The 14,300-nt window shown below is 38.3% G+C and overlaps 1 protein-coding gene across 1 annotated transcript in view; it reads right to left on the bottom strand.

Moving 5' to 3' along the window:
- The window catches only part of LOC116463778 (TOX high mobility group box family member 3), a 38,465-nt gene that overhangs the window by 4,607 nt on the left and 19,558 nt on the right, over positions 1-14,300 (bottom strand). The window contains exons 4-6 of the mRNA XM_058434842.1: positions 9,272-9,541; positions 4,989-5,216; positions 3,257-3,337 (exon numbers count right to left, since the gene is read on the bottom strand). Coding sequence (XP_058290825.1) covers positions 3,257-3,337; positions 4,989-5,216; positions 9,272-9,541 — 579 coding nt within the window. The remainder of the gene's footprint in view (positions 1-3,256; positions 3,338-4,988; positions 5,217-9,271; positions 9,542-14,300) is intronic.

Below are 14,300 nucleotides of genomic sequence, written 5' to 3'. Positions count from 1 at the left end.
CTGAGATTACAGGCGTGAGCCACCACCCCTGGCCAGGTTATATGGTATTTTTCTTGTGCAGAGGTCGTGAGAATTAAATGAACTGACATGTTAAGCATTTAGGAAAGTGCCTGGTCCATAGGAAGCAATAAATATTAGCTATTTTTATTAGTTAACAGTTACTATTACCAGAAAATGGCCACCGGAATACTTGAAAGCCCTGTGTTGTGTGATTATTTATTACGAAGTTCACTCAAGTATAAGAAAACCATTATTGGTTTCCTCAGAGATACCAAATTGAAGTTTTCACAATTTTAGAAATGTTTTAGTTCATCAACTATTTTTGAAGATTTCTAGAATTTATCAAAGGAGTCATAGATAAGGGGAAAATGTTCAACTTCATGGGACCAAATCGCCTGTTAAAAGATAAGCAGCAGATATAGGGCTGAACATAGGGAGAAACTATCTATTACATTTTGTACTAAAAACACTTCACTGCCTCCACAAAAAGAAATTCTTCCACTAATGCAACAGTGATAGGAATGATTCATTCCAGAGACGATTTTTTCCTTGTATTTTTCATTTGATTAGGATGTTTTTGGGGGGAGTGTTGTAGGGGCATCTAGAGACATCAAGCAGCCATCCATTATCTTTAATAATTTTATATTTCTAAATTTTTATGACTCTGATTTATAAAATCCTGCTGTTGGAAAGAAACTGAGATGTAACCTCATACAGAGAGTCATCCAGTGTAGGAAAAGCCATCTCTGATGTTTTCTATTTGAACACATGTCATCATTGTAAGGCACTCCCCTTCAGTGGACAGCTCTCCACATTACAAAACTCAGTGGGGCTGCATGTTCCTGAACCGTCATGTTCTAAGGTCTTAGGGTAAGAAGCAGCCTGTAAATATTCAAATTTGTCTTCAAAAAACAATTAAATCACCCATAAAGTAGAATACACACAATAAACATGTACATAATTCTTATATACTCTAGTAGTTAAAAATTAACAAGCTGTCTTAAAGAAAAAAAACACAAAGAAAGTCTGTATTTCAACACCTGGGCAGCTCAGTTGCACAATTGTGCCTTTAAGATGCTGCCTTAATGGTAAATGGAGATGGGTGGATGATTGCACAGAGTTCTTCCTTGCCTGCCTTCTTGCTCCTTTATGGTTTAATAGTAAGCGTCCATGAATTTCTTTGGTTGTTGTAAAGATTAAAAGTGATAGCAGAGTCGTATCTTAAGGGGGGAGGTCTGAGGCTCTGCGTGCAGAGGCATAAGTTAAATCTGCATATGATGCAACCCTATTGATATTTCTGATGCTGGGGCTGAACTCTCACTCCCTGTAAGCTCACCCCTTGGATGAGTTCTCCTCTCTTGGGCACAAAGATCGACTTCATTTCCCTTATATAACGGCCCTTATATTTGAGGACTAAGATCATATGCCTCCAAGTCCTTGCCTCCCTGATTCTTTCAGTTATTCTAACATGATGTGATTTTCAGTCCTCGCCATCATGGAGGCAATGCTCTAGAGAGACATCAATTGATTGTCATCTCTCTTTAAATTGTGGGATCCAAAACAGAACCAATTCTTTAGAAGTGGTCTAATAATCACTGTACAATTCGATGTTGCTTCCTGTGTGATCACTATATTAGCAGCTACTTCACACTTTGGGTTCAGGTTAAAATTATTCTAAACTTATACCTAAAGGACTATATTAGTTGCCTCACAGTTCTTTGAATAGAGATTTAGGATCCTCTCAAAGTGCTTTACTGAATTACAAAACAAACAAGCCAAACCTAGTATTTTAAATTTATTCCTTCTAAATTCTATCCTATTGTTTTTTTCTCCTTTTTGGTGTCACTGAATTCTGCCTGGAAGTATTTCTGAATCCTGATTCTAGTATGCAATGTATAAGTTTTAAGTTATCCCCTCTACGTCAGTCACAGGCTTCATGAGCCCGATCATGGTTAATATTCCCTGAATGCCTTTTGAGATACCGGATCTTGGTTTAAATCCATATACGGTCAATTATTCATGCTTTAATGCACAAAATCACCTATACCTGCTCTGGATAAATGAATGAATAAATGATCCACTTAAGAAGTACATGCACACTGTTACTCTATTCACTTCACTCTATCTAATTAACCACCAACTATACTTTAGTTCTTAACATCTGCAGCCCACACAGTCAGCTGTTTTCTACCAATGTGCAAGTCTGAGTACAACATCAGTATATCTTCCAGTATGTGTCTTCCAGAGTCTGAGAAAGAGGTTTTGCTATTGACCTGATAAATGTTTTCTCTAACTAATGAAGTGGGAAGTGTCCTAATAGCTGTCAATGAAGAGAGGAGGACCTCTGTTGATCTGATTCTGAGCAGCTGCAAATGGTAGATCTTGATACAAATACTTAATACAGATAATATAAAGAAGAAACAACTCAGGTGAAAAGAGAAAAAAGGGAATGAACCCTTTTAAAATGGCTTTGAGACCCTAGGTTGTACTTGAGACAGCAACAGTGACAATGAAATTGTATCTCTACTTGTCAGAAAAAAGTTATCTAGAGCAAAAATATATTAGATCAAATTATCCTTTCCAAAACCTCTAAAATCTAGAAAGGCAAGAGACAAAGCTAATTAAATGTTGATATAATGTAACAGCTCATATTCCTTTGGATTAAGGTAATTATAATCTAGAGTGACATTTGCTTGGGATATTGGTGCATTTTATAACACACCGGGGTCCACTGTATACCCTCTATATAATACATATAGGTTTTGTTTAGTACTTGGAGTATAATTTCATTTTCAATGATCATGAGGTTTATTTATTTATATGATATGGAACAGTTTGGTCAAAAATGCAACGCCCCCCTATTATAGTAATGTAACTACAGGAGAATTTATAATATGATGTCCAAAAATGCCTCACAAACATACCTCCCAGTTTAAACAGAGGACATTAGCACAGGTCTCAATCCCTGACCAGAAGAAGGCATAAGAGCCTATTTTAAAATTATGTATATAGCTACATACACATATATAAAGATCAGGGAAATCTTTCAGAAACAACTTAGACTCGGCTACTTAAATTAACTCATATTTTCAGATCATCATTTGGGTAATCTCTAATGGAAACACCTAAGTTTACAAGTTGTTCAAGATGCCTTTCCATCAACTTTTAGGGGAGCTGCAATTATGTTTTCAATGCTTGAGGGCTGTTTTCCATGCTGTAACTATTTCGGAGCCTGGCCGCCCCTGCCCAGGCTTACCTTAGAAACGAGGCTGGCCCTGTATGCTGCCAGGGCCTTCAGGTATTCCTTTTTGGCAGCTTCTGTTTTCCTTTTATATACCTATTAAAAGACCACAATTAGCACCACCTTTAGCGTATAAATTCTCAGCTATAAAATAACTGCTGCACAAATTAGGTCACATAAACACAACTCACATAAAAAGGTTGGTCTCCTTGGCTTTGATTTTTAAATGTTAGCGCGTGCACACACACACACACAAACACACACACACACACACACACGCACACACAGATATTAAAACAAAACAGAACCCTGCCACCCTCACTGGAGCACAATTTTTATATTTACTATCTCAAATAAGAAAAAGATTTCGGGTTGCAATACAGATTACTTGAGAATCACTTTTTCTTGAGAACAGCTGAAAACCTCATGCTAAGGCAATAAATAAGGTAGCAAGAAGAATAAGCTTTGCTGCAAATGGCTTACTTTAGAGAAAGTAATGCATTTCTCCATCAATGTCTTCTTTCCCTCAGATACCTTTCTAAACTATACCAAACCAGAGGATAAAAACAACAGGTAGAATGATGAAGACAGAAGAGAAAAGAGCAAAGCATTTCAACCTTGGTTTTCTTTTGGAGCAAAATTAAAAGTCAGAAATCATCCAAGCTAGGAGATTTCCATAAGTGACCCCACTGAGTTACATAAATAAAATTCCAGCATATTAAACATGATTTGGGCTTCTGCTTTTCTTAAGTGGTCTGATGGCTGGGTGTTCGATCAACATGCATCTTTCTCTCCAGAGTTTAAAAGTTAGGTGCTGCACTTTTCCAGTCCCTCGGAATTATATTTCTGGGACAGAAAATCAGTCTGCTATCTACAGTAATAAGCTCAGTGCAAACTAACAAGAAATTTCTAATGTTGCACCATCCCAACAAAACAAGCTTCTAGGAATGAGCTCCTGAAAAAAGTTCATAATTTGTAAATAAAAATCAAGGACTTTCCACTCTTCATTCTTGAAAACAATTATTCTATTTTATCACTCATAGGGGTTGATCTATTCTTCTGTGGATATGTAAAAGTTAACTTCTATTAATGGTAATTGGAGTTTCATGCAAGGAGCAAGTGGGGGGACTGACCCCCAAGGAACCCATTCTTCTCTTCATTTGTGTGGAAGAGTTGCAAGGGGAAGGAGAGGAGACGAAGCCCCTAAGGAAGTATCTCCCACCAGCATGGCTAATTTCTGAATACCTCTCATACTGCCTTGCTTTAAAATGAACTTAGAATAAAATTTCAAATGCCCGGTGACAATAATGAGACACGCAGAGGCAGCTTCAAAGTTTGGAAACCCACCAGGACAGCAAAAGGGTTCAGAAAGATGATCAATGGAAAGGCAAGCGGGATGGACCTGATCCCTTTGTAGTGCCCTTTTTGAACAAAGGGGAAAAAATTCCACATTATTTCAAATGAAAAGATTATCATCAAAAGTTTATGCTTGCAGGATACTGCCTGGATTTCTTCCAACCTTCCTCTGAATGGGTTCTGAACGTGCACCCATAAGCTGACAGAGAAATCAATATAACTGGAGAGTTGTTTAGATTTATATGTCTGGGTTTTTAAATTCCATCGCTTAGAAAAGGATTTCAAAAGAAGCAATCATATTCAGTGAACACATGCACTCGGAAAAGGTGTGAGGAATATTTTAAATGATCATGAGTTTTATTTATGGTGCCTTGATGGGTCTTTGTCTCACCTGCTTTTGTTCTTCTCCAAGGCTGTCCCACATAGATGCTACAATTTTTGAGACCTCTCCAAAGGTTGCATTGGGGTTTTGACCTTTAATTGCAGCCTGTGTGTCTCTGAAAAACAGGGCATATGCTGACACTGGCTTCTGTGGCTCATTGGGATCTTTCTTTTTCTTTTTCTTTGGAGTCTTGGGCTTCTTGCCAGAGTCTGGAGCAGCTCTTTTCTCTCCAATGGCCTGCAAAGCAGGAAGAAAATTCACTGCCTAGAATGTACTTGCAGAGAATGCAACAAGACTTAACTCAGATCCATAATTGTTCTTTGAAGGTTTTGTTAGGCATCATCAACAGATGAATCACCAACAAAACTGGGGGAGGGGTAAACTTGCTTGGAGTTAACCAGACAGCAGAGATTAGTGTTTAGAACATCGATTAATGAGACTCAGAAGTATCTTCAATACGTTCACAACATATGCTCTAAATGGCAATTATGAGTAATGAAAAACAGAACACTCTGTACCAGGCAATGCTATATATATGCTACACTACACATACATACATCAGCAAAATATTTTATATTTTCAGAGATTTTAGAAGTAAAACCTAAATAATATTCAGGATGTTGATCATATTCAAATATTTTAAATGAGGTCCCTAGCCATAGTCACATGCCATATGTGTGATCTGTCTGAATTGATTTTTTTTGAGGCTGATTTTTTAATTTTACCAGAATGTTACTTTGCTAATGGCTCTCCAGAAACTAAAATGGAAATTAGCTCCAATTTCTATACTTGCACCATAAGGAAAAAAGGTAATTTTTATTTTCTAAAATAACAATAATTTTCTAAAGATTAACAGCAAATGTAAAAATGTCAAAACTACTTTAAGTAGAGATAAAAGGGAAATTGATACTCTCCATAAAATTAAAAACCTGTAAAAAAAAAGAGCAATGGTTGATCTTAAAAATCACTAAGCAGACTAAAAAGAAGATGTTTGTTATTTATGGCAAGTAACCCTGCTCACAAGAATACTCCATAGAGACTCACACACATTGACCACATGAACTCTGAGAGATCAGAACCATAAACTGATACGGGTATAGTTTCCCAATTTAAAGATGACTAAGCTCCATATTCACCAGCTACCATCATCTAAGTTCACTGATGATTTAACATACTTATCAGAGAAGCAGGGAAATGATTTGTAAACCTCATTTTATTCCCCTAGATTACAATGTCGAAGATAATTTTGCAGTTAACTTCATCAAGAATCCTGCAATGTTTGACAAAATCTGTTTTCAAAGCCAGCCTTGGGCAAGATCAACCAAGATAGATTCAAGTTACTAACAGATTGGCTTTTAATGGCTTGAATTCTAATTCAAATTTTCCTAGAGTATTATTTACTTTCTAAATGAGGGTCATTTGGAACTTTCACTAAATTCTTACCACTTACTAAAATTCTTAGGGAGGAAACTGATAAGGAACGTTTCTTAGAGAGCTCTGAACCCTCAAAGTGTTAAGAAACCACTGGCCTACCTCTAGGTGAGCCTATTGTTTGCACTATTTAAGTGATAACAGCATCCACACTTTATCTGAGTAGTTTATAAGCTTCAGATGGTTTTAAGTCATATCTCACTTCTCCTCCAAAATGCCATCTTTCATAACTCACACAATTAATTCAATAATTCTCTAGAGCCCATAGTCTTTTTTCTAAATTTTCAAAATAAGTGACACTTGTTTAATTCTACTTAATGAATGTGAATTTCCAAGAGAGTCAGATGCCTTTCAGTTAGAGCTTCACTGGGAGCCAAGTTTTCCTTCAATGAAAAACATTATTTAAACAAGAAAAGCTATATACAGACACACATATTTCTAGTTGAGTCCAACAACTATATTCTTCTCCTGGAAGAAAATCTGGCACTGTTAGAGCCACAATACCCTGACCCATGGCAAGATGCTATTACTTTCCAGAGGAGCTTTTTTTCCAAATGAGAGGAGTTCAGTTTCATTCTCTGTAAAACAATATTCAAATGTCGACCACTTTTGATGCCTTTCTTGGATAACCATGATGTGCCCTAATCATTATTACTTTTTAAGAATAAACCAGAAATGTGGAGTCTCACAATTTAAATAAAAATTCAGAATTAATTTTCCTAAGGAAATTTTTGTGTCATTGACTTAAAAGGGTTGAGACAGAAAGCTGGAGAAAAAGCTTTACCCCAAAGAGACATAATCAATGATAGTTTTAATCTTCCTTTCTCAGCTAAGGTTCAATGAAGATAAATTGGCTGTATTGTCTTTACACAAAACCTAGACCCTCACTTAAAATGGAGCAAGCTAGGAGTCCCATAAGAGGTCCTCTTTAAGACATGACAATTTCAGTTTGGTACAGCGGCAAGTATGAAGATCAGTGGACGTGTGATTGGAGGGAAAGGAACCCCTCTGAACTGTAATGGCTAAGCTGTTACCTAACCCTATCAGATCATATCCCTCAAGAGTCTTTAACCATTACTTGTCAGTCCTCTGGACTGAAGTTCTGTGAATGTGAGAAGACTGTCACTGCATTTACCATTCCTGGGCCCAATGGGGGTGCTAACATGATGTTATAGAATAAACTCTTCATCTTGAAACCCCTTCGATTTCTGCAGCATCACTTGAACCTCCCTCCTCTGTTCCTCATCACTCTTAATCTTCTCTAGCTCCTCTTCTTCCTTTTGCTACTTATAAATAGATGATGCTCAAGGTTCTGTCCTTGACTTGCTCCTTATACTCTCTGAGAAGTCCTGATTACTTTCACGTCTTCTCATCCATGTGCTGATGGTCCCAAAATCTATAGTTCCAGTTCCCATGAACTGAGTTCTAGACTCCAATGTAAGCACCTCAGATTCAACTCTAACATCCCAAACTCTCATGTTCCCCATGGGGGAGAACACTCCTCTCTTTGTGGGTTGCTCCTCTCATTTGCTGATAGCCATTCTGGCTCTCAAACTAAAACCCAATTTGTCTCTTCTTCAAATTCCAGTGGATCACCAAATCCTTAAAATCTTTATGATTCTCACTCCTAAAATGCCTGCTAATCTGGTACCTCCTGTCCATTCCCTCCCTTGATGAAAGGAAACATAACAAAAGAGTCTTCTAATTCATTGCCTTTTCTTTGGTCCCTCCCTTTATAAGGCATTCTATATAGCCAAAGTTATCTCTCTAAAGCATAAATTACTTACGCCATTCCTCGATGCAAATAATTAATCAGCTCTCAGCTACCAACAGAAGAAAGACCACCACATTTAAGCCATTTCGTTCTTCAATTTCTATTTCTCTCTTCCCCCATATCAAACTTCACTATACCCATAAACAGCATGTACTTCCACTGTTCCTCACTAGCCCCCCACCAAAATGTTGGCCTCTGTCTTCTGCCTCACAAACTTTTATTCATCTTCTTAGACCTAATTCAAATATCGTTTTCTCAGTAAAGTCTTCCTCAAATCACTCTCCCAAGCAGAATCAATTAGAATCTCAGCACACCAGATACATCAGTTATATCACTAATCACATCTGGAGCTAGTTTTAAACATTGCTATTCATCCCCAATGGGAAGTCTCATGAGCAGTAATTCTCTTATAAATCTTTGTATCACAAGAACCAAACAAAATGCCAAGCACAGAGTAGGTATACAGCACATAATTAATGAGTGACTAATGAGTAATTATGTACTATTACAGTACCCTTTTTCATGATTCTAAGCATTTGGAAAAGTCATACCTGGAACACAGTTTTTATTTCAAACTTTGTATCATTTAAAATTATACATTTCCCATGACAAAGGCAAAAATGTAAGATGATGAGAATGAACTCAGAGATACATATCACTGAAGCTGCAAGGCTGTCAAATGTGGCAGCAGCTTGACCAACACACTGGATGAAACTTGCTCACATGGACATTAACTTAGAACCAGAGCAGTTTAGAATTTCTGGAATGTCTACAATTTCTGGAAATTTGTAGCAGGGAGTCCAAGCCCTCCTTTTGCAGATTAGAAAAATTGGGCCTACAAGAATTAAATAACATGTCCAATGCCTTACAGCTATAGTAGGAGAAGCCCGATCTCTCAATTTCCAGTCCAATATACTTTCTAAAGAAAATAAATGAAAGAGCGAAGAAAAACAACAAACCATTATACATTTAAATGCTACTCCAAATCCATGAAGAAAAACAAGGCAACACCATGAATGAAATTCAAACAGCATGGGGTAATCCCATATTCTCTGGCAGGTTGCACACTAAGGCAGCTCTAACTTACTCTGTTAGCTTCATCAGCATCCTCTTCATTGATGGAGCTGGAAGGGGAGGGAGTGGCCGATTTGCTTGCTGGAGGTGAAGGAGATGTGTGAGGCATACTGGCACCTCCCAAATTCAACCCCAACTGGGCGCTGAGCTGAGACTGGTTGATGGTGGTGAGCTGGGCAGGAGGCATGACCCCAGAACGCGCAGCATCAGTCATGTGGACGATGGACCGCATGATCAGGGAGGGATCCTGCCGGTACTGGGACACTTGTGTGTGGCTCTGATCCTAGAAAGGCAGCAACGAAGGGGAAAAAGATTTCAGTTTTTCCAGATATCAGTGAACTTATCAGGTTAGCATCTGCTTAGATAGGTTTGAACTGTTGCAATGTTGATAGGTCTGACCTATTGCAGGATGATGGTCTCCGTTCATTTATTAAATATAAGGACCCATGCCAAGAAGTTGAAGGGTTAGAAGCACAAAATCCAAATATCCAGCCCAGAATATTTCATTATAGAACTGTCAGTGGATGTGGAAGGAAGGAAGGAAGGAAGGAAGGAAGGAAGGGAGGGAGGGAGGGAGGGAGGGAGGGAGGGAGGAAGGAAGGAAGGAAGGAAGGAAGGAAGGGAGGGAAGAAAGAAGAAAGGAAATTAGCAAAACTAAATATAATCTTTCAGCTCTTGTTTCTTATTGAGTAAACTGGTGGCAGGGAAAGGGCTGAAGCAGAGACCGCACCCATTCAGGCTCCTGCATTAGTTTACCATCCTTCCCACACACGTAGCTGTTATGAGAGAAAGCAAAGCCATTCTTTATTTTATTCTCCCAGAAATGCATAGGACATGCAGAGGATGGGCCAGCAAAGCACAGAGCTTTAGTTGCACAGAGCTTTAGTTTCACAGAGCAAACATCTGTTTGCTTTAGGGCACCCTTTCTGTGAAATCCTCTGTGGTTAACCAGACGGTCATTCCGATTCTGAATTACATTGTCAGCGGCATCTGGAAGTCATTCAATGTCTTTTGGATTGGATATCACTTTTTTCACTTAAATCTACTTTGTTTTCTTTTGTTCAATCCATCATGATTTAATGTACTAATGAATTTTTTCATAAATACCTATAAAAAGATGGTAGAGATCATCAGAAATAGCTTTTTCTGAAACTTATTGCAGTTACTTCAAATGCAGCTTTCTCTGTTGTTGGTAGTCATACAGAAAGGCCTTATAGTTGTTACTGCTTATTCTCTATTTTTTTTTAATTCCAAAGAATCAAAAAATGAAGACATGTTTTTCAAATGACTTACTTTAAGACATGTCATTTGGAGTGAGTCTGTGATTTTGCTGAAACCAAATTCTCTTGACTCACAGTGACCCAGAATCTAATTTTATACACAAGCCTATGAATTCTTAACTGTTCCTTTTTTGAGTCCTTCTGATAAGGTTTATTTTTGCTCTTTAAAGAAGCAGAATGAATTGTAAATAACTAAATTGGAGCATTTGGTTTCTTCATATTAAATATATAAATGCCACTCAATAAGAAGATCTATCAAAGAAAACCAGTTGAATAAATTATGGTCTACCCATACGTCAAAGTGTTATGAAGCTTTTAAAAATAATGAATTAGATTTATGTGCATTGACCTAGGGCAGAGTTTCTCAATTTCAGCTCTCTTGACATTTTGGACCAGATAATTTTTATTGTAGGGGCTTGTCCTGCATATTGTGGGGGCTTGTCCTGCATATTGTAGGTACTCAGATGCATCCCCAGCCTCTTCCCACTAGATGCTAACAATATCCCTCCCCCTACCAGTCATGACAATGAAAAATGTCTCCAGACTTTGCCCCAGACGGGGCAAAACTACTCCCAGTTGAGAGCCACTAACCTACCCAACATACAGTACATAAAAGGCAAGTTAAAAAATAACTCTACAGGACAGCCTTGTTTTCTTTGAGAAAAAAAAAAAAAAGAAAGTGTATCCTAATGTTAACAATGGTTACATTATAAGGGGTAGAATGGGAGGGGCAAGGAGGAGAGAGTTTCAACTTTTTTTACGTACATGTGTATGCCGTTTTGATAAGCTGTGACCACAATACAAAAGTAAACAAAAACTAAAACACTTTAATCAGAAAAAAAAAGGAAGATAATGCAAGTGGTTAAAAGAGTCCGTCAACAAGTGTTAGAATATTAAATACATACATTTCCCATTTCTTAATAATTTCCAAATAATCACTGTGAAATCCTGGAGGAAAGCGTCACAAGTATCAGAACACCACACTCCCTTATATCACCGGCAATGTTCTCCTTTGTTGTTCCTACAATATTACGTTCTACTTGCAGGTGTCTTTCTGCAGATTGTGTGGATTTTATGTTATCTGTTCATCCTGATTATCTTTTTTATTGGAATTCTACCACATTTGCTCATTTCTCCTAGAAAATCTGAGCTATCTGTTCAGTCTTCCATGTTCTCTTGAAGTGTAACCACTGCTCACTGACATAACTTCCACCCCCAAACTACTGGTAATTATGCCATCCAGCTTATTCTAAATTTTCTTCTTCATATATGTCTTTCAGAATGCTTTTTTTTTTTTTTTTTTTTTGATGGAGTCTCGCTCTGTTGCCCAGGCTGGAGTGCAGTGGTACCATCTCAGCTCACTGCAACCTCCACCTCCCAGGTTCAAGTGATTCTCCTGCCTTAGCCTCCTGAGTAGCTGAAATTACAGGGGCGCACCACCACACCCAGCTAATTTTTGTATTTTTAGTAGAGACAGGGTTTCACCATGTTGGTCAGGCTTGTCTTGAACTCCTGACCTCAAGTGATCTGCCAGCCTCGGCCTCCCAAAGTGCTGGGATTATAGGCATGAGGCACCACACCCGGCCCAGAATGCTTTTTAAAAATCTTTCCATCTTATTTAAATCTAGATGTTTTAAAGTATCTACAGGCAAATTCCAGGGCACATTTAAATGAAGTATTTTAATTCTGACTGTATAATACTAAATTAGTTAACTGGTATGGCCATGAAATGTGATCATCTGATTTATGCAGTTTTCTCATTAGCAGAGAGTTACTTTGCTCTCTTTGCTCCAACGCTTGTGAAAATCTGCACGTATAGGTGCTCGATTGACTCACCCCACACCTAGAGCATTTTTCAGATGGCTCTCATGGCCAAACACAAGGCCAAGAAGCATGTCTCCTTGGCTTCGTCAGTCCTTCCTGAATTCCATCTGCAATTTATGCCTTTATTATGGATCTTGCTGCTGGGGAGCTCCTTTGATAGACAGCCAAGGTTCACCGTACTAAAAAGGAAGTTTTACTGTGTGTTTATTACTATGTGCCAGCATTTGTGCTAAGCTTAATACGTACTTTCTAATTTAATCCTCTGGATTGCTTTCTGCATTAGATACTAGTCCTATACTCATTCTTAGACAGATAAGAGTGATTCCCCAGGCCCCCAAGCTAGCTAGTGAAGGTGTGACAGAAAACCTGGGCCCTAGAGAGCCATGGTATCTTCATGGTAGAGATGTGTCCTGGTAGAGAGAGATAAATGAGACTCTGGGATTTCCGCTGCCATCATCCCCCTTTAACAAAATCAACTCCATTTCCATTTGTTTTATAAATTGAGGTTCCTCATAATATTTCATTACAAAAAAAAAAACAAAAAAAACAAAAAAACAAGGTTCTTTTGCAGGATGACAGTATGGAAACCATTCCTGAAGAGTACTGGTGGTGGGGCCAAGGCCCTGCCAAAACGTAGAGTCATCCACATAGTCTTCAGATCCAAAAAGATGCCATCTCCCGCTGGACAAGATACCAAGGGCCTCTAGCCTATTTTTAAAGTAACCTCTGACCCACGTAATTTACGCATCAAAATGTGCTACCACTCACCATGGTTCACAGTTATCCGATAATCACTTCCTATGAGTGAAGATTATAATGTAGGACGATTAATGGCTAAAGTGTCTCTTTGGAAATTCAAGCTCCTTTAGGGCCACCAATTTTTTTTTTTTTTTTTTTTGAGACGGAGTCTCGCTCTGTCGCCCAGGCTGGAGTGCAGTGGCGCAGTCTCGGCTCACTGCAAGCTCCGCCTCCCGGGTTCACGTCATTCTCCTGCCTTAGCCTCTCTGAGTAGCTGGGACTACAGGCGCCCGCCACCACGCCCGGCTAATTTTTTGTATTTTTTAGTAGAGACGGGGTTTCACCGTGGTCTCGATCTCCTAACATCATGATCCGCCCGCCTCGGCCTCCCAAAGTGCTGGGATTACAAGCGTGAGCCACCGCGCCCGGCCAGGGCCACCAATTATTAACAACTGCCTTGGGGAACTTGAGGATCCTCAACAGCTCCAATCATTTTCCATAAAAGTAACCTTTAAAAGATGTTACCCTTGATCTTAGGACTACCACATAAAAAGAGAAAGATGTCAGCTCAGTTTAAAAGTATTTATTGAGCACCTATTATGTATGAGGCCAGAGAAGGCAATATATCAAACCTTATATCTTTGAGAACCAGGAAATTATCATGTGATTATTTTACACATTAAATGAAATCTTGAATGGATGAACAAATTTACTACAACAAAATGTAGGCCAGAATAATTTTTATATACTCCCACCAAAATTGCTCACAATTTTTCTCAGTAGTAATGACACAATAAGGAAATGTATAACCATGAATATAGCCCAGAGAAATTTAATGTGCTTTTGTTAATATTACTTCTCACTTACAAAAATTAAGTCTTGAAAGATTTACCAGTGATCATTTAAAGGCAAAGCAGCTATTGGGTTCTAAGAGATTGCCCACTATCATAACCAAAAATAAGAGTTGAATGCTGGTAGCTTTTCCACTCCTTTCACAATTACATTTTATATGTAATGTTCCTTTATATAGTTTCCTAAATTTTTCAGTATTTGGGAAAAACTCATTCTCTCTTCCTTGTCTCGTTTTGTCTTCTAATTGGCGATATTAGATAAGAGTGTCTCAACCTGAGTGGTACTAACATTTGGGTCTGGATGATCCTTTGTTGGGGGCGGGGCATTCTGTGCGTTATAGAATATTTA

This window comes from Hylobates moloch, unplaced genomic scaffold (genome assembly GCF_009828535.3).
Source record: "Hylobates moloch isolate HMO894 unplaced genomic scaffold, HMol_V3 SCAFFOLD_62, whole genome shotgun sequence".
Taxonomy (NCBI): domain Eukaryota; kingdom Metazoa; phylum Chordata; class Mammalia; order Primates; family Hylobatidae; genus Hylobates; species Hylobates moloch.
The sequence above is the reverse complement of the archived record's forward strand: the minus strand, read 5'-3'. Positions and strand labels throughout refer to the sequence as shown.